The 27,122-nt window shown below is 32.6% G+C and overlaps 1 protein-coding gene across 1 annotated transcript in view; it reads left to right on the forward strand.

The window, feature by feature from the left end:
- LOC125072123 (trypsin, alkaline C-like) overlaps positions 1–27,122 on the forward strand; it is a 65,559-nt gene extending 38,437 nt beyond the window's left edge. The window contains exons 2-4 of the mRNA XM_047682635.1: positions 25,047–25,263; positions 25,831–26,089; positions 26,717–27,122. Of these exons, the coding sequence (XP_047538591.1) occupies positions 25,047–25,263; positions 25,831–26,089; positions 26,717–27,037 (797 nt within the window). The 3' untranslated portion in view covers positions 27,038–27,122. The remainder of the gene's footprint in view (positions 1–25,046; positions 25,264–25,830; positions 26,090–26,716) is intronic.

Here is a 27,122-nt window from a genome sequence, read left to right on the forward strand (position 1 = left end):
GCGGCTGATCGTCCAGCTTGGTCACATTGAATATGTTTTGAATAATGTAATAATGATCATCACGATAAACATACGAGAAAATAAACTTAAAAAAAATAATAGACTATCATGTAACTATTATAATACTAGCTGATGAAAACCCGGCTTCGCTCGGGTTAAATAAATAAAACTAAACAAATACGGTCTATCACTTATTAATAATTTACTGTGGATAAATTTCCATTGACTTGACTAACCCCTGCACGAAATTATTATTAGGAACACACTAACCGAACATCCCTTGAACTTCATGTCATCGAACCGCCTAGAATTTGGGTAGTTCTATCTTATATACTCTTAGTAAATTTATTATTATAAAAGCAGTTAGGTACATTGCTCTACTTAAAAAGTTATTTAAATAAAGTGACTGGAATAAAATACATACCTTAAAAATAAATACATTCCTATAATTATTTTCATATAATCACTTTAAAATCAGACATCGATAAAAATTAATGCTTTAGAAAATATAATAAATGCGTAAGTAACTCTATCTGTCTGTCTGTTGCTCTTTCACGGCCAAACTACTGTACTGAATTCGATGAAATCTGTTATGAAATAAGCTTGAACTTCCATGGGGGACGTTGTTTTTTATGCCTATACCTGACAAACAGCCCCTCGACACGACGACAACGAAGCCGCGGACGACAACTAGTAGAACACATGTTGGATACATTTTAAGATGTGATTTACTTATGTCAAAGTATTGTAATTTCAGTAGTTCGGGATGGCAAAATAAAATTATGTTATACCATGATGTTTCAATCTCTCCCTATATTTTTACAATGCCCCCATCATCCAATTGTTTTCCTTATGACAGCTCAATCACTTTTTGAAATAAGAAATAGTGTTACATGCCAGTATTAAATGTTATAAAATAATATCAACTAAAGTTGTACAAATTATTGATCAATTAATTACAATAATAAATGTAATAATATGTAATAATAATAATAATGTGACATTATTAATGATATTCTATGACGTAGCACCGTATTGGAGGCTAGGGCTAGTCTCGTAGCATTAGTCAAAATTGTCGCTCCGGACACTTTCAAAGTGAACGAAACCGATACTACCGATTTGTATATACATTTGTACAAATGATATGATTTTCGATATTTTTACTTTTATTTCCCATTTATTTTGTTTGATAACACGATATAATTGCGTTATCAATAACTATAAAAAAAAATAAGAAAATCAGTCGACAGACCATATAGATTATCTAGTTATATATAATAGAGATTTCCATTAGTGATCAAATATTGAGCGTATGGAGTAATTCTATTTGCCTACGAGTGACGTCTTTGTTGGGACGCTAACGATATTTGCTGTCGATAGTGATGTACATCTCGTTCATTCTGTTACGATTGTGAAAGAGAGAACTACATTCGTTTGTCGCCGTGAAAACTGTCCAGTATTTTAGCAATGGACCGTGGCTCGATGGGGTTGCTGCTAAGGATCTCGCGCCCGGTAGGAGTCGCTCCCTTCAAGTATGCGCCAGAATTCCAAGTCTCGCGTAATTTGGTAATAATTGGAAGAGTTTTTATGATTTTTAACGGTATTTTACTTTCTATTAATTATAATAATTGATGCAGAATCATGGATACCTTAATTTTATTAACGTTGTCTTTATTTGTTATTCAAGGATTTTTAGGTTTAACGTGTATTGCCGAATTTTGTATGACGATTAATTCTCATCGTTCAGATAGCTTCATTAAAACATGTGCGGTTATAGTACTCACTGTACTGACTACGGTAGGAGTGTTCACTGCTCCGGCGAGGTTGACTAGTATGGATAAATACTTTAAAAAGCTCGATCAGGTAATAGTTTTAGTGAGTCATTCCGTCAACTATTGATCATTCAATCTAGGGCAGGCAATTATGTCAGTAATGATGTTATTTCAAGAAGGATAGTGCGGAACTATTTCAAGGCCCTTTTATCAAAAACATCCCTAGGATCACCAAGCTGCTGTTCAGATGGTGCACCTCCAAATAAGAAGTCACCATCATTTTTGTTAAACAAATTATGCATATAACAAAAAAGGGGTCAGGATTGAACAACTGCAGCGTGTTGGTTGTCATCTGCCTCGTTTGGTTGCATTTACCTTAGCCTGTATTAATTATTATAAATCGATTTTTTAGTTGAGCGACTTGAACTTAATTAGGTTCTTCAATCTTGTAATGTGTGTGTGTTTTCAGATCGATGCAAAATTACAAAATATTTTGAAGAAGAAAATACTAATAGAATCGAATTACAAAGTTTTTATTTTAGTCGCCGGATATCTTTTCTTAAGATTGATACATTTCTTGAGCGATTTGTCGCAATCAGAAATGACCCTAGACACAGGTATTGATCCATAAAGTTTAGTTATCTTTATCTGATAAACAAACAGCGCAATATGACACCATAATAAACGATAAAAATACGATTTTTTTAACTTCAATTACAGAACGAATACATCTAGTGATTAAATATGGGTGAAAACAAGAAGAACATTATATGTGTAAAACATAAAAAAGAAATTAGGTTTTAGGGAATTATCAAAAATATTTCTAGTTAAAATCCTAATTTTTAATCACGTAACGAAAAATCGTTTTTCAATTTGCAAAAACAATATCTAACGCACTTGTAGGGCCGGTGGAAAGTGACAGTTTACCATTAAAATATACACATTTGCCAGACCACAGACATTATAACATATTTAAGATAAAAAATATATTAGACCATCTCATGCCATGTTCATCTCCTTATAAATTCGAAAATAGCTTGTTTTGTTGTTAGTACCATATTTTTTTTCTAATTAATTTCTCAAACGTAATTTGAACTGTATTTTAGCAATAATGACAAAGGAAATGTTGAATTTCCTGCTGAATCTTTACATTGTGATATTGCTGCAACTGCAGATAAGTTTTTTTGCGCAACGAGTGAATATTACTCTAATCGCAATAAATGGTAGTTTGAATATTTTGCTTTTTGACGACGCCGTAATCAGCGGCGATAAAAGGAATCACGCAGCAAAAAGAAAGTTTGGTAAGGACATTAAATAATATCCTTAAGCAAATGTTATTTTTATTATAAGCAAATGTTTAACTTAATTTTGGGAGATGGAATGATTTGTAAAATAACAATTTAATGCTTCACAGCGTTTTAAAACATTCAATCTAAATCCGGCGTTATAGGTCTTGTATTGGATTATATTGTAGATTTATAAGATATTTTGTGAATTATATATTTTTTTTTTAAATAGGTAGACAAGAAAGTATAGCACAAATAATTCGCGAATTAGCAATATCCTATGTATGTATATGCGAAATAGTTACGAACACAACAAGAGCTGAAGGCGTTAACATGATACTGGCAATCCTATACATGGCAATTCATTTAGAGATACAACTTTATCAAATGATTAGTACGTTAATTTCAAGTAAGCATACAATCAGACTTATTTATTGGTATTTTATCTATTTTATGTCTTTTTTTCGAATTACTTTGGATATCACGTGATCATTGTTACTCATCGTCTTGATATCTACTTTGCTTCTAGTCGTTTTGCGTCGTAGTTTCTCGTGCTTTTTTTATAACATTAAATTATCTGAATAATAAATTTATGACAGTGGGTTCAGTAATAAGTGCACTTACTTTGCAATTTTATGGTATGCACTAGGTGCTGACACTCTTGTCTTACCCTTTACATATCTTTATTTTTTAATTCAGATTCTTTCGTTTGTTTATTTTTTTTATTTTTTTTTCATTCCACTACAAAACATCTTGTTAGTCACACTTGAATAATTGCTTATTGAATATAAGTTAAAAGTAACCGTTAAAAACATTGACACACGTTTCTTTACAGACTCCATAGAGACTAATTTTTTGAGTTACTCCAATATTGTATTTAGCTTTTGGTGTATATGTTGTATATCTTTTATCATATACTATATTGAACAATTTCATCAGACACATTATGAGGTAAGTAAATGTATGTTTTAATATTTGATATCTTCCAATGAAGAGATCTTAGTAATCTGGGTTTTGTGTATTATTTAGACCGACTTATTAAGTACAAATTTACAAAAACTCTACGGATCTAGTTTTGTCTCGTGCTTTGCGGAGAAAAACATATAATAAATTAGCATTTCTGGAATGACATAATATCACAAGCAGTACCTAAACGCAGTATATCGGTAAAGTGAAATGAAAAGATTTGGACTTTCCAAATCTTTTCCTCGAGGGGAGTGAAGACCTTTGATAAGCAGTGAATATTGACAGATGCAACGAACACATAAATTAATCATCAGTGGAAAGTCCAAGGAAAATGAAAGAGAAGTGGAACATGAGCTGGAGTTGTTCTCTCGAATCATGATACTAAGCAACGCAAGCTACTCGCCACTCAGCATGTTCACTATTGACAGAACGCTTATGATGCAGGTAACTTTAACTTCAAAGGCAACAATAAATTCATTTATAAATGACATCACGCGATCAATCATATTATCACGTATATCTCTAGTTTATGATGGGTGGTTGGTTAATTGTTGAGGGATTTTTTATTTTATGTTTTAAAATATATTGAAAATTCAAATATAGTGTCAGTCATGTTCCCTCTTAGTCTTAGTATTTATCATATTAATTTTTCATGTCTTTTTTTTTTTTCGGGTAAGTTCCTAAGTTCTTGTGATGCATTTCTTCTTGTCAAATTCAGTTTAATGTGGTTTTTTTTCAAGGATAAGTGCTTTTTAATTTATTTATTTTTCATAATTAATTTGCGTGTGCGCGTGTGTGTGTTTATGTTCACTCAATAGTCAGGCGCCATCTGAAAATCAGTGTTGTGCATTAGCACAGCATATATTGAGATGAACTCCTTGCTACCTACACTGTATTCCTTGAATTTAATTATTTTCTTGTGTATAATCGTTGTAATGTATGTGTATGTGTAGCAAAAATAAATGGTTTAAATGGTTTAACTTTTCCATCGCGTATGCTGCGGAGCTGAGTCTTCGTGTCAGGGACGATAAATAAGGACTCCACTGAAGTTTGGAATCCAATGCTATTCCCTAAAAAAATGTAGTATCGGCTACATCAAGACGGCCACCATTTAAAGATATATTATAATTTTGCTTTCTAACATCGGGTAGGGTAAAAACTACACATTTTGTTTTTTGAGTATTCTAAACTAAATTATTTACTGTAAACCAATCGTGTATCTGTGACAATGCACAGTTCACATCGTCATAGTCAGTTTTTTTCCTGTCTACCTTAAAAATCAGTAAAGAATCGTCAACAAACAACACTATATCACAAATACCTTTAACATAGAAAGGAAGATCATTTATATATACTAGAAATAGAAAGGTACCCAAAATTGATCCCTGGGGAACACCCATTTTTAACTTAGATCCAGAAGAACCATTATGATGTATCTACCATTAATGAAAACTTGCTGGACTCTTTTATTTTTATTTATTCGATTATTATTATTATTATTTTTTCGATTTATGTTTCCAATATAAATATATTATAATTGTGTAGTTAATATCGTGTGTGTAAAGACAGCACAGTTTTTTTTAAAAAAACTCTTGACATTCGAGAATAGTCAGGTCGTTCCTATATTATATTGTCGATGGCAAACTTATGTTTTATTTTTCAGTTGTTTGGCGGTTTGATAACATACTTGGTTATAATAGTGCAGTATGGACTCCAAACTGAAAATTTGACTCAGCTTTACAATAATGCGACTGGCAAAATGTGAAGCTTTTGAAAAAAGAATACTAAGATGTGTTTAATCACATATGGTCCCTTTTAGGACACTGTAAATGTTTTGTTTAAATTATAAAATAAAGTGTACATTTTCCTGTTGCTTCATACTTCCTGTTTTATTATCTTTGTATGAATTGCGGTGTACTTCGAGATAGTTTGTGATACATTTGTGCAAGCTCATCTAACAGTAAACCTATTATATTCTGGCTTTAATGGTGAGTGAGCTAAACAATAAAAATATGATAATCACGACTGTATTGAGTCACCATAAAAATATTACATAAAATACTTTTTCTTCGTTTATCAAATATAATAATCTAAACGAATCGTCAATCGAAATAGTCGTCCTTGGAACTCCATTTACTTGCAATCAAGAAAAATGTCATTCACATAATTGTATTCACTAAACAAACTAACTGTTAGTATTATTTTGTAATGAGTTTGATTAATTGTGCCTGAATTTTGAATGATTGTAACGATGTTTATAAAAGTACTTACGTAATTATGTTTTGAATAAGAATTTTTTAGTGTTAGAACAGAACTCAGGCGAGAGTGTTTTTATTATAAATTCCATAATGCCCGGTCAGAAATGTAATAAAATGAATAAGATCGATTATAATATAATAAAGTTCATTATGACGACTCGCCTATTTCTAGGATGTTACTCAAAACTTCACAACAGTTTAGCATTCGCTGTTATTGCTAAGATTTACTGTATAGCATTTGCAATAGTTTTGATGTACTTTTGTAATTATGAATTCATGGGAGCGAATCAATATGGAGCGATCATCATAATTTTTCTCAAAATAGTGAATTTAAACTTTTCGCTTCTAGTGTCTCTAATAAGTGACGGAGAACATTTCTTCAATTACTTGGAAGAATCGAACAAGGTCGATCCTTTGGGACTCGTTAAGATAGAAAAACATAAAGTGCGATTCTGTTTTTTTATATTCATCGGTGTCTTTTTATTGAATTTATATCGATTTATATTAACATGGCCATTTACTTTCAACTGGTTTGGAAAAATAATTCTTGTAGCAAATACGTTAATGTTATTGTCATTACATTTGAATCACATGACCAGAATGATGATGTTCGAAATATTGTGGGTTCGTTTGAAATCTCTAAGAATAGCAATGAATATCTCTGCAAACACTTCAAATCCTGAAAGCGAAATGCAAATCAAATTGTCAAGTATGAAATTAATTGAATATTTGCTAATTTATAGCAGATTACTACGAAGTATCAAAAATATTGGCAACGCGCCGAAGTTGATGGCAAGTATATAAAAACAGGTTTGAATAGAAAATATTTAACTACTGCGTGCTTTTGTACATCAATTAATGAATCGAGTTCGTACTCCTTTTTAATATCTTGAGTTTTTAAAATTTCTAATGATGTTTTGTTAACGCTATTTTAGATGGTGATGGCCTTACCGACTTGTTTTATTGCTTTGCTTAGTACTGTTGAGGTTATTAGTCAGAATATGAGATCTAAAGTAAGTGCTAATAATATTTTTTTCTTTAATTCTATGATAAGAATTTGTAGCATAATAACATTTTAGTGTTTAAATGCAATAGTAAATAACGTTGACATAAAATTGTTAGCTGAACATTTCGAAAATTATTTAGGAGATATTAATATAAATATCTCATTTTAAATTGACATATTTATGTGTAGAACGTCATTTTCCTTTACAGTTCAATAGTATGTTTACTATTGAAGCATTTCTCAATATCGTTCTGCCATGTGTTCCGGCTGTTTTTGGGGAATTAGGAAGCGCTGAAGCAGATAAGATTAAATCTAACATGATCAGACGATACAGAGTTTGTAATAGTAAGATCAATGCTTTTATATTGAGCTAGTGACACATCCTGAATTTACACAATGAATCCATATGAGTGTTGCCTAGCTTACCTAGTGTGTTTAAAACATGCCGTATTTTCCATTTTCTTATTTTTGCTATAACTTTTATGATTTTATCCAACCTTGAACGATCCTTAGAATATATCATAAGGAGGTGGTATCAACACAGAGGGATTTGCACAAAGGCGTGTATGTAATTGTACATAATTTCCAGATGACGAACTGCGAAATAAAATTTTAGACGGAATCAAATTCCTCGAAATCTGCCCGATGAACGTCACCGTCTGGCGCATCTTCGCCGTCAACTTGTCGTTACTGCTGTCTATCTTCGGCGTATACACTACATACACGATTGTGTTATTGCAATTTAATAATTTAAAAACTTAATCGAGTCTGATATGTAATTTGTAAAGGTAAGATTTGCCATTTAAATCGTAATTTGTATGAAATATATCAAGATTATAATTGTTTAGTCATTCAATTTGCTACTTATGTACAGTCATGCTATAAAACAACTTTGCTTTAATTTTAAAATAAGTGATAACATACAAAGTAACCATTATCTTAAAAAAATATATTAAAATATTAAATAATCGAGTCGAATATAAATGAAATAGGTATATTAATATATGAATGAACTCTTTTTAAACCTTCTTCTTCAAATGAGAGACTTTGGTCGCGATGTTTTGAAGAGGCTTGAGAGGTCTAACTTAATGGTTGTGCAAGTTTCATTGCATTTAAAATAGAAGTTGATGCCCTGTAATACCATTATTGATTGTATTTAATGTACATGTTACTATGTTACCCTTATCTGAAACAAACTAAACAATATATGTATATACTACCTTTTGACTCAAGCTACACGTCATTTGATAAGCGTATTTTATTTATTATAAAAACTGTGAGACATATACATTTTAAATAAGCTTTCACATTTATTACATTCGATGTGCTACATTATACATGTACCTATGTGTATATATTTGTATTATTTAACATACTTTTTTTTGCGGTGATGACCACTTACCATCAGGTTGCCCATTTGATCGTCCGCCAACCTATATCATAAACAAAATATAATTATATGAGGAAATGTAAACGTCTAAGAACTGATCTTTGAGGGACCCCCAAAACTGAATTCTACATGATGATCATTACTTAATTATATTTTGTTCTGTTACATTTTTTTAGAAGTTTAAAACTATACTGTTTTAATTAAAGTTATGAATGGTGTATTTCTTGTAACGACCAATGCATTTGCCTCGACCGGGGTCGAGGCGCCATCGGGTTGACAGAGATTCAGACAGTTCTGACAAATACATTTTGATAAAAAAGGACAGATCGACTAGAGTCTTCAAAAGTGTAAAAGATTGCCTATAAAGGTCAAATCGGTGCCCTGAACCCGCTGCTCAGTGTTGTTACTTGTTAAGTGTTAATTTTTTGATTTTATTTTAATTAAAATACTGTAAAACACTAAGCCCGTAACCATTGACGACGATGTCAACAAGAACGATGTTTCTCCGACATATATTATTTTGAAATATTCCCATCAAAAACATAAATGTAAAAATGAGAGTCAAGTCCAATATTATGATATATACCTTGCTTGTTGACTTCAACGACAAATGAAGTGAGATCTAAATGGGTACCAAGTTCAATGGTCCTTCCTGAAATTTATTTATAACTACATAAAATATAATTTCTTCTTATAACTTAGGATAATATATTGTAGCCTAAGGTCTGGCTGACACGCTACCGCGTGTCTAGATAACATACTAAATTTTGCTCATGGCTCGTGGTAGTCTATCATACTACTTATATACTACTACTGCTACTTTTTATGTATAAATAGTATCTTATAACCTCCTTGTGATTCAAACTTGCTTCATACCAAATTTTACAAAATTCAATTCAAAAAGTAGACAGATAAACTTAGTGAGTATATTAGTACAGATTTTATAAGTTGAGGTTGAATATAAAATTTATTCACACAATTTTATTAGTTCCATATTTACAACACCCCGAAACAGATTACGTCGAAACTGTCTAACGAATAGTCCGAGATTATACCTAGTAAAATAAAAGTCTGTTCATTTGACATGTTATTTTTTTTTCATTCTTATACTCGTATTTACACATGAATATTATTTAAATATCTAAGTCACATAATATGTGTATAATAACGAATTAATTGATATTAAAAACGACCATACTTATCTAAATATTATTTGAAATGTTCTATTATACTAGTGATTCTTCTGAATAAATTTTATCTTTGATGTTAAATTGTCTAATGATGATCAAAAAAGTAGCCATGATGCCAAGTATCTGAAAATTATAATTGCTTTATAGTCAAACTCAAACACAAATTCCTTTATTCAATATAGAAGCATTACACTTACTTTATTCAAATTAAACACTAACACCGGTTCGGAAAAGGAAACACCCTGACCTGAGAAGAACCGGCGAAAGAAACTCAGCGGGTCTTTTTTTTGTCAAACTAATTAAATACCTATTACCTATACCCTAGTCAAATTTTAATGGGTATTGAAAATCCGGCTATAGTAATAGCAAAGCTTAATAATAAGTATTGCAATATATATAGCCCACGTGTGGGACGCTACATGCGTTGACATGCTGGTTGTCATATCCGTGAAACAATGTTAAGTGCCGCTTTCGCTGCGGAAAATGCTGAAGCGAAAAAACGATCCAAATACACGAATATTTGTCTTATGTCAAATTATTTTTTTGTCCCAATTGCTGTCAACACACTTGGCCCTTGGAATAGTACTGTAAAAAGCTTCCTTAATAGTACAAACACCTTGCCTTATTATAAGCCTCCACTAGGGACAAGAGGGCTGGTTCGTTTTTTTGCCCAGACGATCGGAATTGCGATTGAACGGGGAAATGCTAGATTCCTGCCATCATTCCACGCGGTCAAGATTTATAGTGACTATTTTTAATTTATGTTTTATTTACGTACTTAATGTTATTAATTCTCATGTTAATAGAAATATTGACTCGCAATGGCTATCTTCGTATAATTTGATTATAAATATCTCATTTGCAAAAAATCTGATGATTTTCTGTAATCTTACCGTAGCCAAAATCGATCTCGTAAAATCGCATACACCGTGAGGTCGAAACTTCGGAATTTGGAATTCATAGAAATTAAACAGCACTGGCAGTTTCACTCGAGACGGCGTGCACATTAGTTTGCTAACTGTGTTCAATATAGCCTGGAACTGATGTGGCCGATATGAGATAAATAATAATAATAATACTACGAATATAACTATGAACTTTGCATTTAAATGACGAATAATGAACCGATTACCTTATCTTGTGTCCGATGACAAGGTTCCATCCAAAGAAAGAGATTGCTAATTTGGTATATAAACCACAAAATAGTCACTGATTCGCTATTTAAAAATTTCAACAGAGATTCAACTGTAATAAGAATGATCAGTACAAATTAATAAAAAATCGAAATAAACACTTTATTTATTCGAATACTAACATGTTAACTTAAGATTGAATTAGGTTCGCTAGATGTTATCTGAGTTACTTTTGTCTTACTTGTTAGGTATATTTACTTGACTGCCTAATTGTTTTAGTGGCTAGATACAAGGCCAAAAATCGCGATGGTGGGTTCAGACCCTAAGACGGGCCGAGAAATAATTATTGGATTTCTATGTTTAAAAATTCTAAGTAACGTAAAAGTGTGCACACTCCCTGCCGTTGGTCCTGCATCTGAACTCTTAACGGTCGTGTAAGGTTTGCCGTCCTATCAGATTATGAGAGCCAGGGAATGGAAAGTGCGTCTGTGTTAACGCACACACTTGAGTATAAAATATGTCTAGGAGGCTGTTCTCCTCAGAAATTGATCCCTGTGACGGAAAACAGTCAAGTAATCACCGCCATCACCCTCATCGTCATCATCATATATAGTTAGTACTATATAAACATTGTTCTATAATGTACATTATTCTGCATCTTTATTTTCGTAGGGTCCAGCATAAAGCAAGTACATCTTATAAATATACCTGATAAAGTGACCGCCGATGCCATAATATATAGGCTGTTCATTATGTCTAAAGCGGTGTTAGTAAGTATGAGCAGCACGATAGTTCCTTCGTCTCTGTTTATCTCTACCACTGTATTGCATATCAACAGGTATGCGTGAAAGAGACGGCGAGTTTTTGAATGTGCTGACATCACATCATTGGACTTAGGCCCAGCTTAAAAAAATAAGGAAGTAGACGGTCAAGATTTAAATAAGGAGTATGTCGTAGCAGACAAAAAAATTTATTAGAACAAGACGGTGTAAATTTTCTTTTAGAAAACATGCACAAATAAAAGTTCCTTTATCGTATTATTTTGTACAATATTTTTAGCAAAAGGACCAGCTTATAATAATTGATCACCAGCGCCGATACGAATTGTTCCTATGAGGAATTTGTTCGACATTCCTTAAATTGCCAATGAGCCAACCTAAGGACCTAAGATGTGAATTCTCTTGTGCCTGAAGCTAATTTGGCTCACAGACCTTTCGAACCGCAAAGCAACAATACTGGTATTGTAGTATAAATAAATACAGTATAGTAAATATTATTATTATATTAGAAGTGTAAAGAATTTATACTTTTTGAATTTGTGTACAAATTTTATATGTATATGTTTACTTGGTAACCCACTTATCAGATATTCTACCGCCAAATAACAGTACACTGTATTGTCGTGTTCCGGTTAGAAGGGTGAGTGAGCCAGTGTAATCACAGGCACAAGGGACATAACATCTTAGTTCCTAAGGTTGGTGGCACATAGGTGATGTAAGGAATGGTTAATATTTCTTACAGCGCCTTTGTCTGTGGACGGTGGTGACCACTTACTATCAGGTGGCCCATATGCTCGTCCGCCAAACAATGCCATAAAAAAAATATATATATATAATATAATTTAAATTAAAAACAAATGATTATACTAACTGAATAATCTCAGCTTCAAACCCAAATCGACCAATTGCTTATTGATCAGCTCTAGTGATTCGTTCAGCAAAGATATTATTACAAAAAAATACATTTGTATTGATAGTCGAATTGTACACTTTATATAAAAGCATAAAGTATACGGTACTATTATTACTGTAACAAATAATTTTAAAAGTTATTAAAACCAAGTGGAATTGGTACTCCTAGCGCGAGTTGAAGTTCCTGCTCGACTCGACTTTCGTCTTCCTTGTTTCAATCTTTGCTCGTGAATAATATTAAATTTCGTTGCCTATTATCTAATAATTATTAAATGTATTTGTATTTGTACTTTTATTTATAATAATAATAACAATACAGGTATAACAATACAGGTTGTAAGGTCTGGTAACTTTTCTGTTTGAGACATTGATTGCTGACCATCGAACGAGTGGCGTGTGAGTGGTATCTAAAAGGCCTTACTTGGACCAGTGCACATGGACATTGACCAAATTTGATTATGTGTATATACTTACAATCTAGTTCATCTTTCACTACATAAATGATCGAATCGCTTATGTCATATACAGCGAATGCTGTTAGTACTATGAAGAAACAATATATAATCGTTTTGCACGTCTTTAATTTTAAATTAAGAAAGTCATGCGATATAATATTATTAACCTGAAAGAAAAAAAAAATGTTGAGCGTGCAAATGGGCTACCTGATGGTAAGTGGTCACCACTATCCACATACATATTGGAGCTGCAAGAGATAATCATTCCTTAAATCACCAATCACCATCAACCTTAGGAGCTAGGATGTTACGTCCCTTGTGCCGTTTATTTTCAACATAATTTACTTTCCGAATCGGTGGTAGTTTTAAATTTAATTCAAACAGTGTAACATGACGATTCAAAAGTGCTTTTATGAGCCTACTTGAATAAAGGATATATTTTGATTTGTGCCTGTCGTTAAACCGGTACCGGTACCAGTATTTTTAATATGGATAAAATAGGATTTTTTATTATGGATACAATAAATTAGAGTGAAAATGTTTTCTGATATAATAATACTACATACATTCGGAAAAGACTTGATTTTACGTCAGATAGGTTTTAAATTTAATTAAACAAATACGATAAAATTTATATAAAACATATCTTGTCTGAAAATCATGTTCAGTAATTCGTCTTATTTATAAATGTTAGATTATTTAATACTTACCACTTCGATATTGTGTATATACATGATAAGTCTTTTCATTCTATTCCTCATATCGAATACCGCGACTATCACTACTACGTTCGATAAGATGAAATCAACTTTAATGAATAAATCTGACAAACCCAGTAGTGTGCGAATACTTCGTTTTGGATCATTAACATAATAGTCGTGTGCGTAGGCGATAACTGCTACTAGTACTGAAAAGAAAGATAGGCACACTTCACTCGGTGCTAGAGTTTTGTGCAAGCCCGCTTAGTACCCATTCATTAGGTATTCTACCGCCAAGCAGCAATTTGACTGAGCCAGCGTAACTACAAGTACAAGGGACATAACATCTTAGATGGTTTATATTCTGGTTTCTATTACTTCACTCAATGAGATTGCTTATTCAATACGTCAGCCTATCTACACATATAATAAAAAAAAATTAGAATTAACAGCATAAAACTAAAACATTAGAAGAGGACACGAAATTAATTGACCTAAGTATCAATAGTAGTTTCTGATATAACGCATAGTCAACATTACATTTGACTGAACACCGAACGCTCATTTGTCGTCTTTTGCGTCATCGATTGCCATCGACCAATAATCATTGAGATTTGAGTTAGTTAATCAAACTTTAATATTTAAGATATTTTTTTTTTTACATTAGCATCTTGTAAATTTCCCACTGTTGGGCTAAGGCCTCCTCTTTTTTTGAGGAGAAGTTTTGGTTGGTGGAATACACATGTGGCAGAATTTCGTTGAAATTCACATGCAGATTTCCGCACGATGTTTTCCTTCACCGCCGATCACGATATGAATTATAAACTCAAAGTAAGCACATTAAAATTCAGTGGTGCCTGCCTAGGTTTGAACACGAAATCATCGGTTAAGATGCACGCGTTCCAATCACTTGGCCATCTCGGCTCTCTTTAAGAAATTGGCAGTAAACATGTATTTTTAATTAATATGCCACTTATAAATTGTGCAAAACTATCATACCATCAATTAATACTGTGCAAAACAACACATGATATATGTATCGGATCAAGCTAGCTACAGGAGGTAAAACTTACGTATGCAAGCGAGATATATGTACAAATGAAACACACAATGGGGGCACAGAGAAACTCTGTACGCCTTGTTGAGTGGTACGAAGCGTAAATGAGCAACGCCTATTACTCTCGAAATACGCAGCACTAACGCCAGTGGACCATTTACTTTACACGACACTGATTCTGTATCATAGAACTCTAAAAATATAAAAATATTAAGTTACGATTCATAATATTGTTAATTCATCTCATATCCGAAAAACAATGTTAAGAGCCGGTGCCGCTGCGAAAAAAGCTGAAGCAAGAAAAAGATCTAAATGTTCGTGCCTTATGTCTAATTACATTTTTGTCCCATTTGCTGTTGAAACACTTGGCCCTTGGAGTAATGGTGCAAAAAGCTTCATCAAAAGTATAACACCTCGCCTTATTGCCTCCCCCGGTGACAGGAGCGCTGGTTCGTTTTTAGTCCAGAGGATCGGAATTGCGATTCAACGGGGAAATGCTGCTAGCATTTATATAGTAACTATTTTAATTCATATTTGTATATATTTAAGCACTTAATGTTATCAATTCTTATGTTAATAAATTTGTTGTTATTCTTTTTATTTCATTTTTAAATCACATACAATATTTTTGAATGTGTTTGATACTTAAACTATTAATGATATTCTTTTGTTTTTGTGGTACAAACAAATAAAATAGTTATTCGTTGTGGGTCCATAATAGTTTAAATAATAAGAATGAATGTCATATTAAAATATGTATGCATACCCCTTTCTTCTCCTATTCGGTTGCTCTTATTTCTTATTAAAATCATAATATCCACTTTTTGTAAACCGTTGCTTCGTCTGGTTTGATAGGAGTCATCAAATTAAAACGATATTTGTGGATGTGTCTGTCATAGCCTGTATGACAGATGTTACAGCGGTAAATATGAAAATACTCTACTCAGATATAAACGTTATTCAATACGCTTCTCCAGTGCTATTTGGTAAGAGATTATCATCTAACACAGGCAGGTTTCCTCACAATGTTTTAGTCCACTGCTGTATTCATAGCTGAAGAATAAACACAGTAAAGCTCCGTGAGTTCCCTGAAATTGGAAATAGTGATATTTGATTAAAATTAATCGGTGTATCCAAAAGATAATTGGACAAATAATAATGTAGATTGCTTGGAAGAGATCGCTTTATTCTTTTATTTTTTCTGTACCCATGTTTCTTCGACTTTGGAACCTACAAGAAAAGAGCGTACTCCTTCCTGAAAGGCTGGCAACGCACCTGCAAGCCCCACGGTGTTGCAGATGTCCATGGGCGGTGGTAGTCACTTTCCATCAGGTGAGCCTCCTGCTCGTTGGCTACCTCTAACATTAAAAAAAAAAACTCTTGAAACGTTTAATAAAGTAAAGTATTTATAAAATACCTATTTATAAATAAAGTTTTAAAAAGTGGTAAAATATTTGGAAAATAAATAATTTGTAGAATTTTCTATTTTTTGAATGCCAAGATTTCTAGAAGTACGTATGTTCGTAAACGTTTGAATAGCAGATGTGTATTTATTATTTTTAAAAGTTGAGTGTAACAAGAACGACTAACATTTTTTTATGCTTTTCTTGTCTTGAAATAAGAATACATTAAGAAAAAGAAATTACATTGGCATTGATACCAAAAAAACAATTCTGGGTATTCGAACAAGCAAACCAGCTAAGGGTAAAAAAAAAATCCAACTTAACAATTATAGACAAATTGTGATTATTATGAATTTATAAATTAAAAGTGACTTACTTTCAAGATACTATAATTTCGATAAAAATTTATTTTGTGCTCATGAATAGATGGCATGAATCTCCGTGGCACTGTTCACGCTTTAACTGACCCAAATGTTAAATTCAATAAAGGTCCAATACTGTCAATACGAATAGCAGACGGCGATCGACTAATGTGTACGTTATTTAATTTCTATGTATTCCGAGCTGAATACATTTACAACATGCGTCATAATCGTATCATTCGTAAACGACTTTTCATAATGCATTATACTAATATCAAATATGCTGACGTGTGTGTGTTTATTTTTACTTTTAAGCTTTCACGTTCTATTCAACCGACTATCACGAACCGACTATCATTTTTCTAACATGAAGTCAAGATAACCATACTAAAAAACCATACTTGTATATCAACGAAGCTTCCAAGCGGAAACTAGTATATAATATTTTAGGAAAGCTCCTCTAAACAAAACAAAAAAAAAAAACATACAAAACTTCTTATAAATTCATTGTCATTCATTCATTACAAATAATTCCAAAAGGATTCGTATATAATATTAAACTTTCACAATTCGATCACGTCACATGTAAATGCTGCGTCCTCTTCTTTCAAATATCAAATGAATGATGAAAGAAAGAGAGAAATCATTGTTTACTTAAGCAACGTTTATAAGTATGGGTGTTAGCTGTCGTGATTTTAATCATAGTTACTAAACGTATTCGACATTGATTGATTTTATTATTTCACCTCTGTGGAGGTTTTTTTATTATTATTTGTTTGTACTAGCCTTTATCGATTGTACCATTTCCAATGTGGGCAAACAAAATGATGATAACAATCTTTAATTATGGGTAAGTCTTAACTTTTTCGAAATTCGAAGGATATCACGAGAACCCAAATTCATGCAGCTCAAGATACAAGGAATATTACTATGATAACCGCTTAGTAGTAATCGAGTTGTGTCAATGTCATTTAACTGATTAACTTCTTTAATCACGGATGCCCGGAAATGAATTTAGTAAAGGATTACAAGCACGGAAATCGTTGGAATGTTAACAATAGATATCAAGATATCTTGTTACTTTAATATTAAACATTCGCTTAAAATTTAATAGCTATTTTTTTTAATGATAATCAATCGTTTAAAAATTAATAAGTTCTTTTTAAATTTAGAATTTCTCTATGGAAATGGAATGGTAACGATCGTCGCCACGCATTATAAGACTATTTCAAATAAAACAAAAAATTATTCTGTTAATTTGGCTGATTCTTCTTCGGTCCGAACCGGTGGCACTAATCTTTTGAACATTTTTGGGGATCCTGTTATAAAAGCACATGGGTAAATTTTCCCACTAATTTCTTCTGTGTGAATTTTCTTCACAGTAAAAGCCGTATATCGAACTCAGTGGCTTAACCTAGGAGATGTCTAAGTCTATGTCTAAGATAATTATGAAAATTAGTTGAGTTTTTTATCGAATATAATTTACGCTTATCTAATTGTCATTGACACTACAATTATCAAGAGATTAAAAGCTTAGTTATGTACTGTATTATAATTAATATAGTGAAAAATATGTTTTAATGTAAGAATACAAACTGTTACAATCTTAGTGACAAGAACTTGGTGATACCACTTTATGTAAGACCGACTGAGTAGGTACCACCATGGGTGGTATAATATGATTATTAGATATGCAACCGCCAAACACCAATAATCACTATTGTCGTATTCCGGTTTGAAGATGATGATGAGAGTATAACTTGAGGCACATGGGGCATAACATCTGTCTATAGCCTACGGGCGGTGGTGACCATTTACAATCAGGTGGCCCATTTGCCCTTCCGCCTATCTATATCAAAAAGAAGCTAACAACCTGACTTGGTGCGGTTAAGAAGGATTTTAACCAGAGGTTCTAAGCCAATGATTAAAAACATTACCTTGTACCCTACCGTGCTAATGCATACAAAACATATAATCAGGGCCGGATCTACCATATGGCTTTTTGGGCTTCAGCCCAGGGCCCCGTGGATTCCAGCTAAGTCAAGTCAAAGTCAAAAATAGGCGATAATACGAAAGAATCCATAACTTTATTAAGTTAAACAGATCGTATGGTTTGCAGCCCTGCGAGTCCTGCAATTAATCAAGCCCATTCAATTAAATTAATTCATGTCTACGTTCAGATATGTCTTAGGTGGGCCCTTAAGTAGTGTTAGCCCAGGGCCCCCTAAACTTACTGTTCGGCCCTGCACATAATTGTCTATTTTTCATACATTTATTTAAATGTCTCGTATTAAATCCTAAATCAGAATCATCGTACGTAAAAAATGTGCCTCCTTAGCGGCAATCCGAACACTATATTAACTGTTTTAAATAGACGGGAATCACCAATGCTTAAACTGAAGATAGATAGCCCGACTAACATTAGTATTTAAGATAATAGTGACTAAAATTATATAGGCTTGGCCTGAAATAAATGATTATTATTATAAATCAATACAAAACAATCAGCTGTATATATACATATATACGTGTAAAATTTATATTTTATTTATTTTAATAAGGATTAATATTTTTATCAAAATTTAAATGTGACATTTAAATTAGATTAGGCAGTTTTATTTTTATCACGCATTATAGAGTTATTTGTCCGCATTCCGCAACGTTAACCCTGTAACTGACAAAAATTGATAAACACATAACTAATAGTTTTTAGGTTACCAAAAAAATGTTTATAGTGAGTTGGTTGTCTATAAAAGAAATAATTAATTTGAAGTAGATATTTTAGACTTACAAATCTCGTTCATTTTTTGTAGCCGTTAAAGTTTTGACAGCGTTGGCATTAAAGAGCTTGGCCCTGCACTTCTACGACTATCAGCATATTAAGCTACTTTTTATATATTAATATATTACATTCCATATCAATTGGATTAGTTCTGTTTTAGTTCCCGAGAAATATTAGTACGGCCGGTGTATAAGATGTCTACGGCACTGTCGTCTGCATAGTAGTGAATGTTCCTGATTTGCAACAAGTCGATAGAACGCAGCCTTGTGGAACAATAGTATTGACGAATTTTAAGTCAGAGCATGCGCCGTCAACGATGCTCCGATCTGCCAAAAAGCTGGTAATCCATTCGCATAATTTCCCGGGAAGCCCATAGAAAGGAACCTTCGAAAGAAGCGCTTCCGCTCATTTATGAGTAATGTAAACTAGAAGATCACCGGCCGAGCGACCCCGACGGAAACAGTACTGGCGGTCACTAATCAGCTAGTACTCCTCTAGATACCGCAAGAGCTGGTAGTTTATAATGGACTCTATTGGAGAACAAAGGGGTGATGGCTATAGGTCTATAATTTGATGGGTCTGAGCGATTCTTTCGAAATATTGTGAATACTGCGAGTTATAATTATAGACTTATGAGAATCTTAGAACTGGCTTATCAGAAATCTTGCTGATAAAGTAGTATTTCATAAAAAAAAGATTATATTAATCATTAGACATTGTATCAGATAACTATCGATTAACTGACTCAATCATTACAAATATTAATTATCCTTAAGATTTTGGATTTTAATCAAAGTGTGTTTATAACAATATATCGTGTCATATTTTATCTTTGTACTGATTACTAAATGTATCATTAATAGAAATATCAAAAAATCGAATGATGTCAAATACAATAATAACTCGGATAGACCTTTTTGTTTATGAAAACACAATTGTATTCTTTTAATAATAACTATATTATATAGTTCCGATTAGAAGGGTGAGTGAGCCAGTGTAATCACAGGCACAAGGGACATAATATCTTAGTTCCCAAGGTTGGGGGCGCATGGGTGATGTAAGGAATGGTTAATATTTCTTACAGCGCCTTTGTCTGTGGGCGGTGGTGACCACTTAAAATCAGGTGGCCCATATGCTCGTCCACCAACCAATTCCATAAAAAAAAAAGTTTCAAGATTACCGAACATTTTATTTATCGAGTGGGGTGACCTATGAGAAAAAGAAATTGTTGTTATTTGTTACCATTCGCGGGAGTGTAAACTCTACAAACTTCGGATTGTACTGAGAAATCCTCATCAGAAAAACGCAATCAAATGTTACAGGGTGGAACCGGGGTTTATACTAGGACCTCGCCCTGAGGCCCGCATAGCCGTGCAGACTTTCAAGGCGTCATGGTGGCAAGCAAAAGCGATCTTATGACGTGTTCTGACGTGCTCAGCGTCGACGAGTCCCTCAGGACCCCCTGGTCCCTCAGGACTTCCTAACGTGGGAGAAACGATCTGCAAACGTATGAGCTTGTGATGTATACAATGAAAACACCTTCCTATCAGGGTTCAGTAAATAAGAAAAATCATCAAAACATCGATTGAATTTAAGTGAGATACACTATGTATTTTTGTTTTTCGTGTTTTCAAAACAAACTACAAATGATATCACGCGCATCATTTGGTTTATTGTTTATATCTTTATAATCGATTAATCTTATGCTAAAATAAGTATGTTGTCATTGATCACGTATTAGTCATTACAAGCCCTACTATTTATTTTGACACTTTCTTCTTCTTAATATACAGAGTTACTGGTAATTGGACTTTAGGAGGTAATAGCGGTGTGTATTTGGGATAATTTTAACCCCCGTTTGCATAATGCAATAGTGAACCATTTTTGAGTTCAAGAATCAAGTGTCAAAAAGTTTATTAAAAAGCAAACGGGGGTTAAAATTAACGCAAATAGTCACCTCTATTACCTCCTAACGGGAATATGTCAAATTACCAATAACCCTGTATACCTACTGAGACTAATGTTTTTTACTGAGTTGTAGGGATTGTTCGAGTTTTCCGACTTTTTTATAAAACCCGTATTCGGGCTCGTAACTATGTCGCCTGATGGTAAGTGGTCACTACCACCAATATTTCCAATGAACCTGGGAAACAAATATGTTATTTCCCTTGTCTTCAATTACACCAGTTCCCACTTCTTTAATCCGGATAAAAACACTACTAAGTAGTCATATAGCATTCAACGCGGTCTTACTCTCAAAGTGCACCAATCGATGTTTGGTATCAAGCATCTTCATACGACAGATACAGACAGCCAAGAAGAGAGCTTGTTTCTCGTTTTAAGCCAAAGTTTCTTTGCGATATAAAATCCGAGATAAAAGCCCGGGATGTACGGAAACACGATGAATATATTGGAAAAAATCGATGACTGTTTTGTTTTTAAATATGACGAATATTTATTTATAATGTTGATTAATTACATAGATCATTATAATTAATTTTCATTATATGTTATATCGTAAGATAATAACGATTGGCAATTATCGTGATTGTAACATCATGACATCACTGACAGTAATACTCACAGTATCATAATTTCATGTTTTGCAAATTACAAGCATCATATATACATATATTATAAATACGAAAGTAACTCTGTCTGTCTATTGCTCTTTCACATCCAAAACCATTGAAACTAATTTAATGAAATGACGTACGAAGAAAGCTTGAACTTTTACTGTCCACTAAAACGCGTATAATATTTGACGCGGATTTCTAGTGAATCCGCGTCAAATATTTATTATTACATTATATATTATATAAATATTATATATATATTTACATCCCGGGCTTTTATCTATTATATATATATATTTATTTATATATATTTAAATGTTTAATGTAAATATTATTATCGGGACGATTATTTTCGCCAGTTAACTTCCTTATTACTTATTAATATAATTATAAGCCAATAATTATCATTATAGTTGCCAAGGTTGGTGGTTCATTTAAAACTTTATATGTTTATATTTATATAACTATCCCATCAAAAACATAAATGTAAAAATGAGAGCCAAGTCCAATATTATGATATATACCTTGGTTGTTGACTTCAACGATAAAAGAAGTGAGATCTAAATGGGTGCCCAGTACAATGGTCCTTCCTGAAATGTATTTATAACTACATAAAATATCATTTCTTCTTATAACTTAGGATAATATATTGTTGCCTAAGATCTGCCTTGGCTGTGCGCTATTGCTGTTGTCGACGTCCCAATTTACCTTCTCTATTTTTCCTTATATTGGACACTTTCACTAGTCCTATGCTGACATCAGCATGCTTGCTCGATACTATTCTTCCAAGCAATAAGGATCCCCGTTTGTAGCGCTAGAGTACATACTTAAATTTTAAGTCTCACGAAACCTATTTTTTGTTGTATACTAGTATACTCAAACAAAGAATTTGCAATCAAATAGACTAGGCAGCTTCCATCGGAAGGCATTGGAATAATTCTTTTGAGCGCGGTTGCCACTCGGTTTTATCGCAACGCTCCTATCCCGCTGCTCCGGTGTCGCGTCGCGCGCCGTGTACCGAAATCCCTATTATTATTGTTTTTTAAAGTATAATGATTTTGCACCATTGATGTTCGTTAAATGCCAGTTAATAACGTAATAAATACGAAAGTCGACTATACTCAAAAGTACTAAAAGGGAAATATTTGGATTTAAAAAAATTAAGGGTGGTATTCGACTCGTTATATATTCACGTAAAGACCTTAAAATTCACATTAAGACACGTTTTACACGTTTATGTCTAATAGTTTTCGAGTTATGAGGAGGTCAAAAGTGGCTCCAAATAGTTCGTGTAATATTACACACGGTGCTGCTCGCCAGTTACTAGTACTTGGCTGACACGCTACCGCGTGTCTAGATATATGTTACAACGATATCACCATTTTAGGGCTTTGCAATAGCCCGTCTATGTAGCTCACACCAAATCATGATATATTTTACCACGAAGCAGCAATACTTTGTATTGAAGGGTGAGTGAGCCAAGGTATCAGGCACAAGGGACATCCCAATTCAGTCCCTAAGGCTGCTGGCATTCATCAAAGCATATGTATGGTGTTGGGTGATGGTGAACACTTGTCATCAGGTGGTCAAACTGCCCGGCATATATCTTAAAAACAAACTAATTACGATAACTTGGTCTCATACTTTAGTACCTATCCGATAATAGGTATTCAATTAAATTATATCTACGGTTAATATTTTCATCCAACATAAGTAAATTTGAATGCCGTAGCAGACTAAAGAATTTAATATAAAAAATTCAATATATTCAGATTAAGAGATGATTTCCTTTTATAAAACTTCTAAATATAAGGTCTGACTTTTTATAAATAAAAAACCCGCTGAGTTTATTTCGTCGGTTCTTCACAGTGTCTGTGTTTCATTCCGAACCGGTGGTAGAATTTTGAAAATCAATAAATAAATTCAGTGTTCTAAGTTCAATAAATATTTTTGAATTTTGTATATTACTATTGCATACAATATTCTTCCTGCGACTGTAATAGCTTTGGATCACTGGGTCAGTATGATTATTTGAAATTGTTTAAAAAAATAAGCAAAATAAAGTAAAAGATAACATATAATTCAGTAATAAGTTTATCGGCCGCGGATAAAGATAATTACAAAGATTACTGTCAATATAAAAAGTCGCCAAATAGAATTAAACAATTAAATATTAAACAATGTACTTAATAACATTGTTATCTCTCGTTGCTGCTGCCTTCGGTGAGTAAAATTTGAATTGTTTTTATTTTAAATTATCTTAACAAAAACTAAGAATATTACTTGGACTTTAGAAATTAGATACATATTAGTATAAATAATTTACTAAAAATTAGAAAAAATAATAATAATTTCTAAAATTGATGACACATGTTAAGTATGTAATAACGGACGTACACCTAAAAGCGTTAAACCTGATTGAAACTACATACTACTGGTAAAGGTATATTATTAATTTCATTAAATTAAACTGAGCGTTTTTTACTCAAACATAAGAATTTTTCTATTTACTATTTACAATATACAACCCTCGATGAGTCTCCGCATGTAGATTACGAACAAAGTCATAAAATTTTTCATGTAAATATTTTACAACAATAACATTATTCTTGGTCAAAAATTGTTAGTTCGACCTTAGATACTGACATTATTAATAAAAAAAATGATTTAAAAATAAGCCTATTACATTATTCGTAATTTTAAAAGAAAAGTACGTAACGCATAAGCATTGCAAAGGTGGATTTTCCCAATTTTCTGAAAAGTATTATGTTACATGGCAAAAAAATATAGAAGCCTTGAAATGTAATTTATTAAAAAAAAAAAAAAAAATATTCAAATTCATCTTAAAACTTAAAAAACACATACTCGTCAAACATGATATAACGCCCGGATTTTTAAACCGATTAATTTAAAAATACATTGGAATGCTTTATGATACTAATATAATGTCAGAAAATCTAGTTCGTGAAATAGTATCGCAGCAATACTATTAATTGCTTCTACTCATTTTTCTAATTTCAGCGGCGCCAAGCGCACTTGCTCCGCTTGTTGTTAAAGAATCGGAAACAGGCGCTCTTAACCAGCGTATTATTGGAGGAACTGATGCTGATATAGAAGATTACCCTTTTATGGCTTTCATTTTTATATCTGAAGATGGAGACATTTTTGATCTTAATCCAATGTGTGGCGGGTCTCTAATTACGTCCAGATCTGTTCTTACGGCAGCCCATTGTTACTTGTAAGTCGTAAAATAAGAATTTCTCTATTGAATTCACCGATGACTGCATTTCTTTCTGAACACTTATACATATATGTATATTTTCGTTAGTTTCAAATATAGTATCTGATAAGCAATAGGTTTATTACATAAGTCATTTGATTGAATATATTTCATACTTACCAAGTATTCATAAGCTACTCAGGAGAAATTAATTTCCTTATTTGTTGAAAGTAAACTTTCGAAAATCATAACACAACAAAATGATAACTCTTCAAATGAATTATGAACGTAATTCATGTTTTAAATATTTAAAAATGATTTATATATTTTTTTCTTTAATATAAAAAAAAAACTCCTAAAACATTCTCGTTTGGAAATTTAAAATTACAACACAAATAATTGGCATATTTTATAGCTTTTTCGGCGATCATCACAATTTTAAAAATCACTGCATCCTGTACATATATTATACGCTAGAATTTTTAATTTTAATATTACAAGATTGTCATTTGGTTTCAACTTCATTCAAGTGGGTTTGTTAAATGTTATTAGATTTTTTTTTTAAATAAATCTTTTATTTCACAGTGATAGTATTAAACCGGAGTATTACATAGTACGACTGGGCTCGACATTCCTAACGTCTGGCGGTCATCTACATAAAGCCCTAAATTGGGTTGTACATCCTGAATACTCGCCACCTGTTTTATACCACGACATTGCTATAGTGAAACTCGCTACCCCTGCCATATTCTCCAACCGCGTTGCAGTTGCCCGAATCGCTGGACCCAACTACAGCATCCCAGATAACACTACCGTCACCGCTACCGGATGGGGCCAAATTTATGTATGATAAGCTAGTTATATTATTGTTTTTCCTTTTTTTGCGCGAGAAGTTTTTAAATCAAAAATATTCCTATATTTTTTTAATGTAAAAATGATAAAAACGTTAGCAGAACGTAAATCCTTGTAGAGTCGGAGTAAGAGAAGGTTCGTCACCTTAAGGTCTATTTTCGTGTGCTAAGTATGCGCGATAATCTGCTTTATCGATTGAGTATGACATATTGCGTCGCAATTCACACTATTTTGAACCTAATTATCATACTATGTTAGTTTAATTTTATGTGCAGTTTTCTATGTGCTAAGAGTTTACGACTTGATAAAGGAATGAATTTGAAAACTGACGAAGGTTTTCTTACTCTGACTGTACAATGGTACGGTATTGCATGGCACTCCCGATTGTAAGAGTCACTGACCCTCATATACCTACCTAGACCACCTCAGACGTTATACCTCATATGATTATTATACGATTTATGGCGTATCTATTATTAAGTATGAACAACCTGTGACTTTTTTTAATAAAACCTTAGAGATAATGTTGATACGATATAAATCGATGCCAGATTAGTTAATCTGACAATATATTGGATCCTAAAATATATTAATACACCACTCAATATTTTTTTCACAGAATAATGGTCCTTTATCAGAAATCCTTCAACAAGTTGATGTAAAAAAAGTCAACCATGATATCTGCAGAGAAAATTACGCAGAAATATACGAGTTGCTGGAGGAAGAGTACCCTACTAATGTAACAACGGATATGATATGCGCTGGAATTTTGGACGTGGGTGGCAAAGATGCATGTGGCGGTGACTCGGGCGGACCTCTTCTTCACCAAGGAGTCGTTATTGGAGTTACCTCTTTTGGACATGAATGTGCCCTTCCGAATTACCCCGGAGTCTACATAAAAGTACCTTCTTATACCAATTGGATTGTTGATAATGCGTAGGAATTATGATCAGTAAATTAAATGTCCAGTGAATATAAAATAATATAAGGAAGGCAACAGTACTTTCTGACTATTTTATTTTTAA

This window comes from Vanessa atalanta, chromosome 20 (genome assembly GCF_905147765.1).
Source record: "Vanessa atalanta chromosome 20, ilVanAtal1.2, whole genome shotgun sequence".
Lineage (NCBI taxonomy): Eukaryota > Metazoa > Arthropoda > Insecta > Lepidoptera > Nymphalidae > Vanessa > Vanessa atalanta.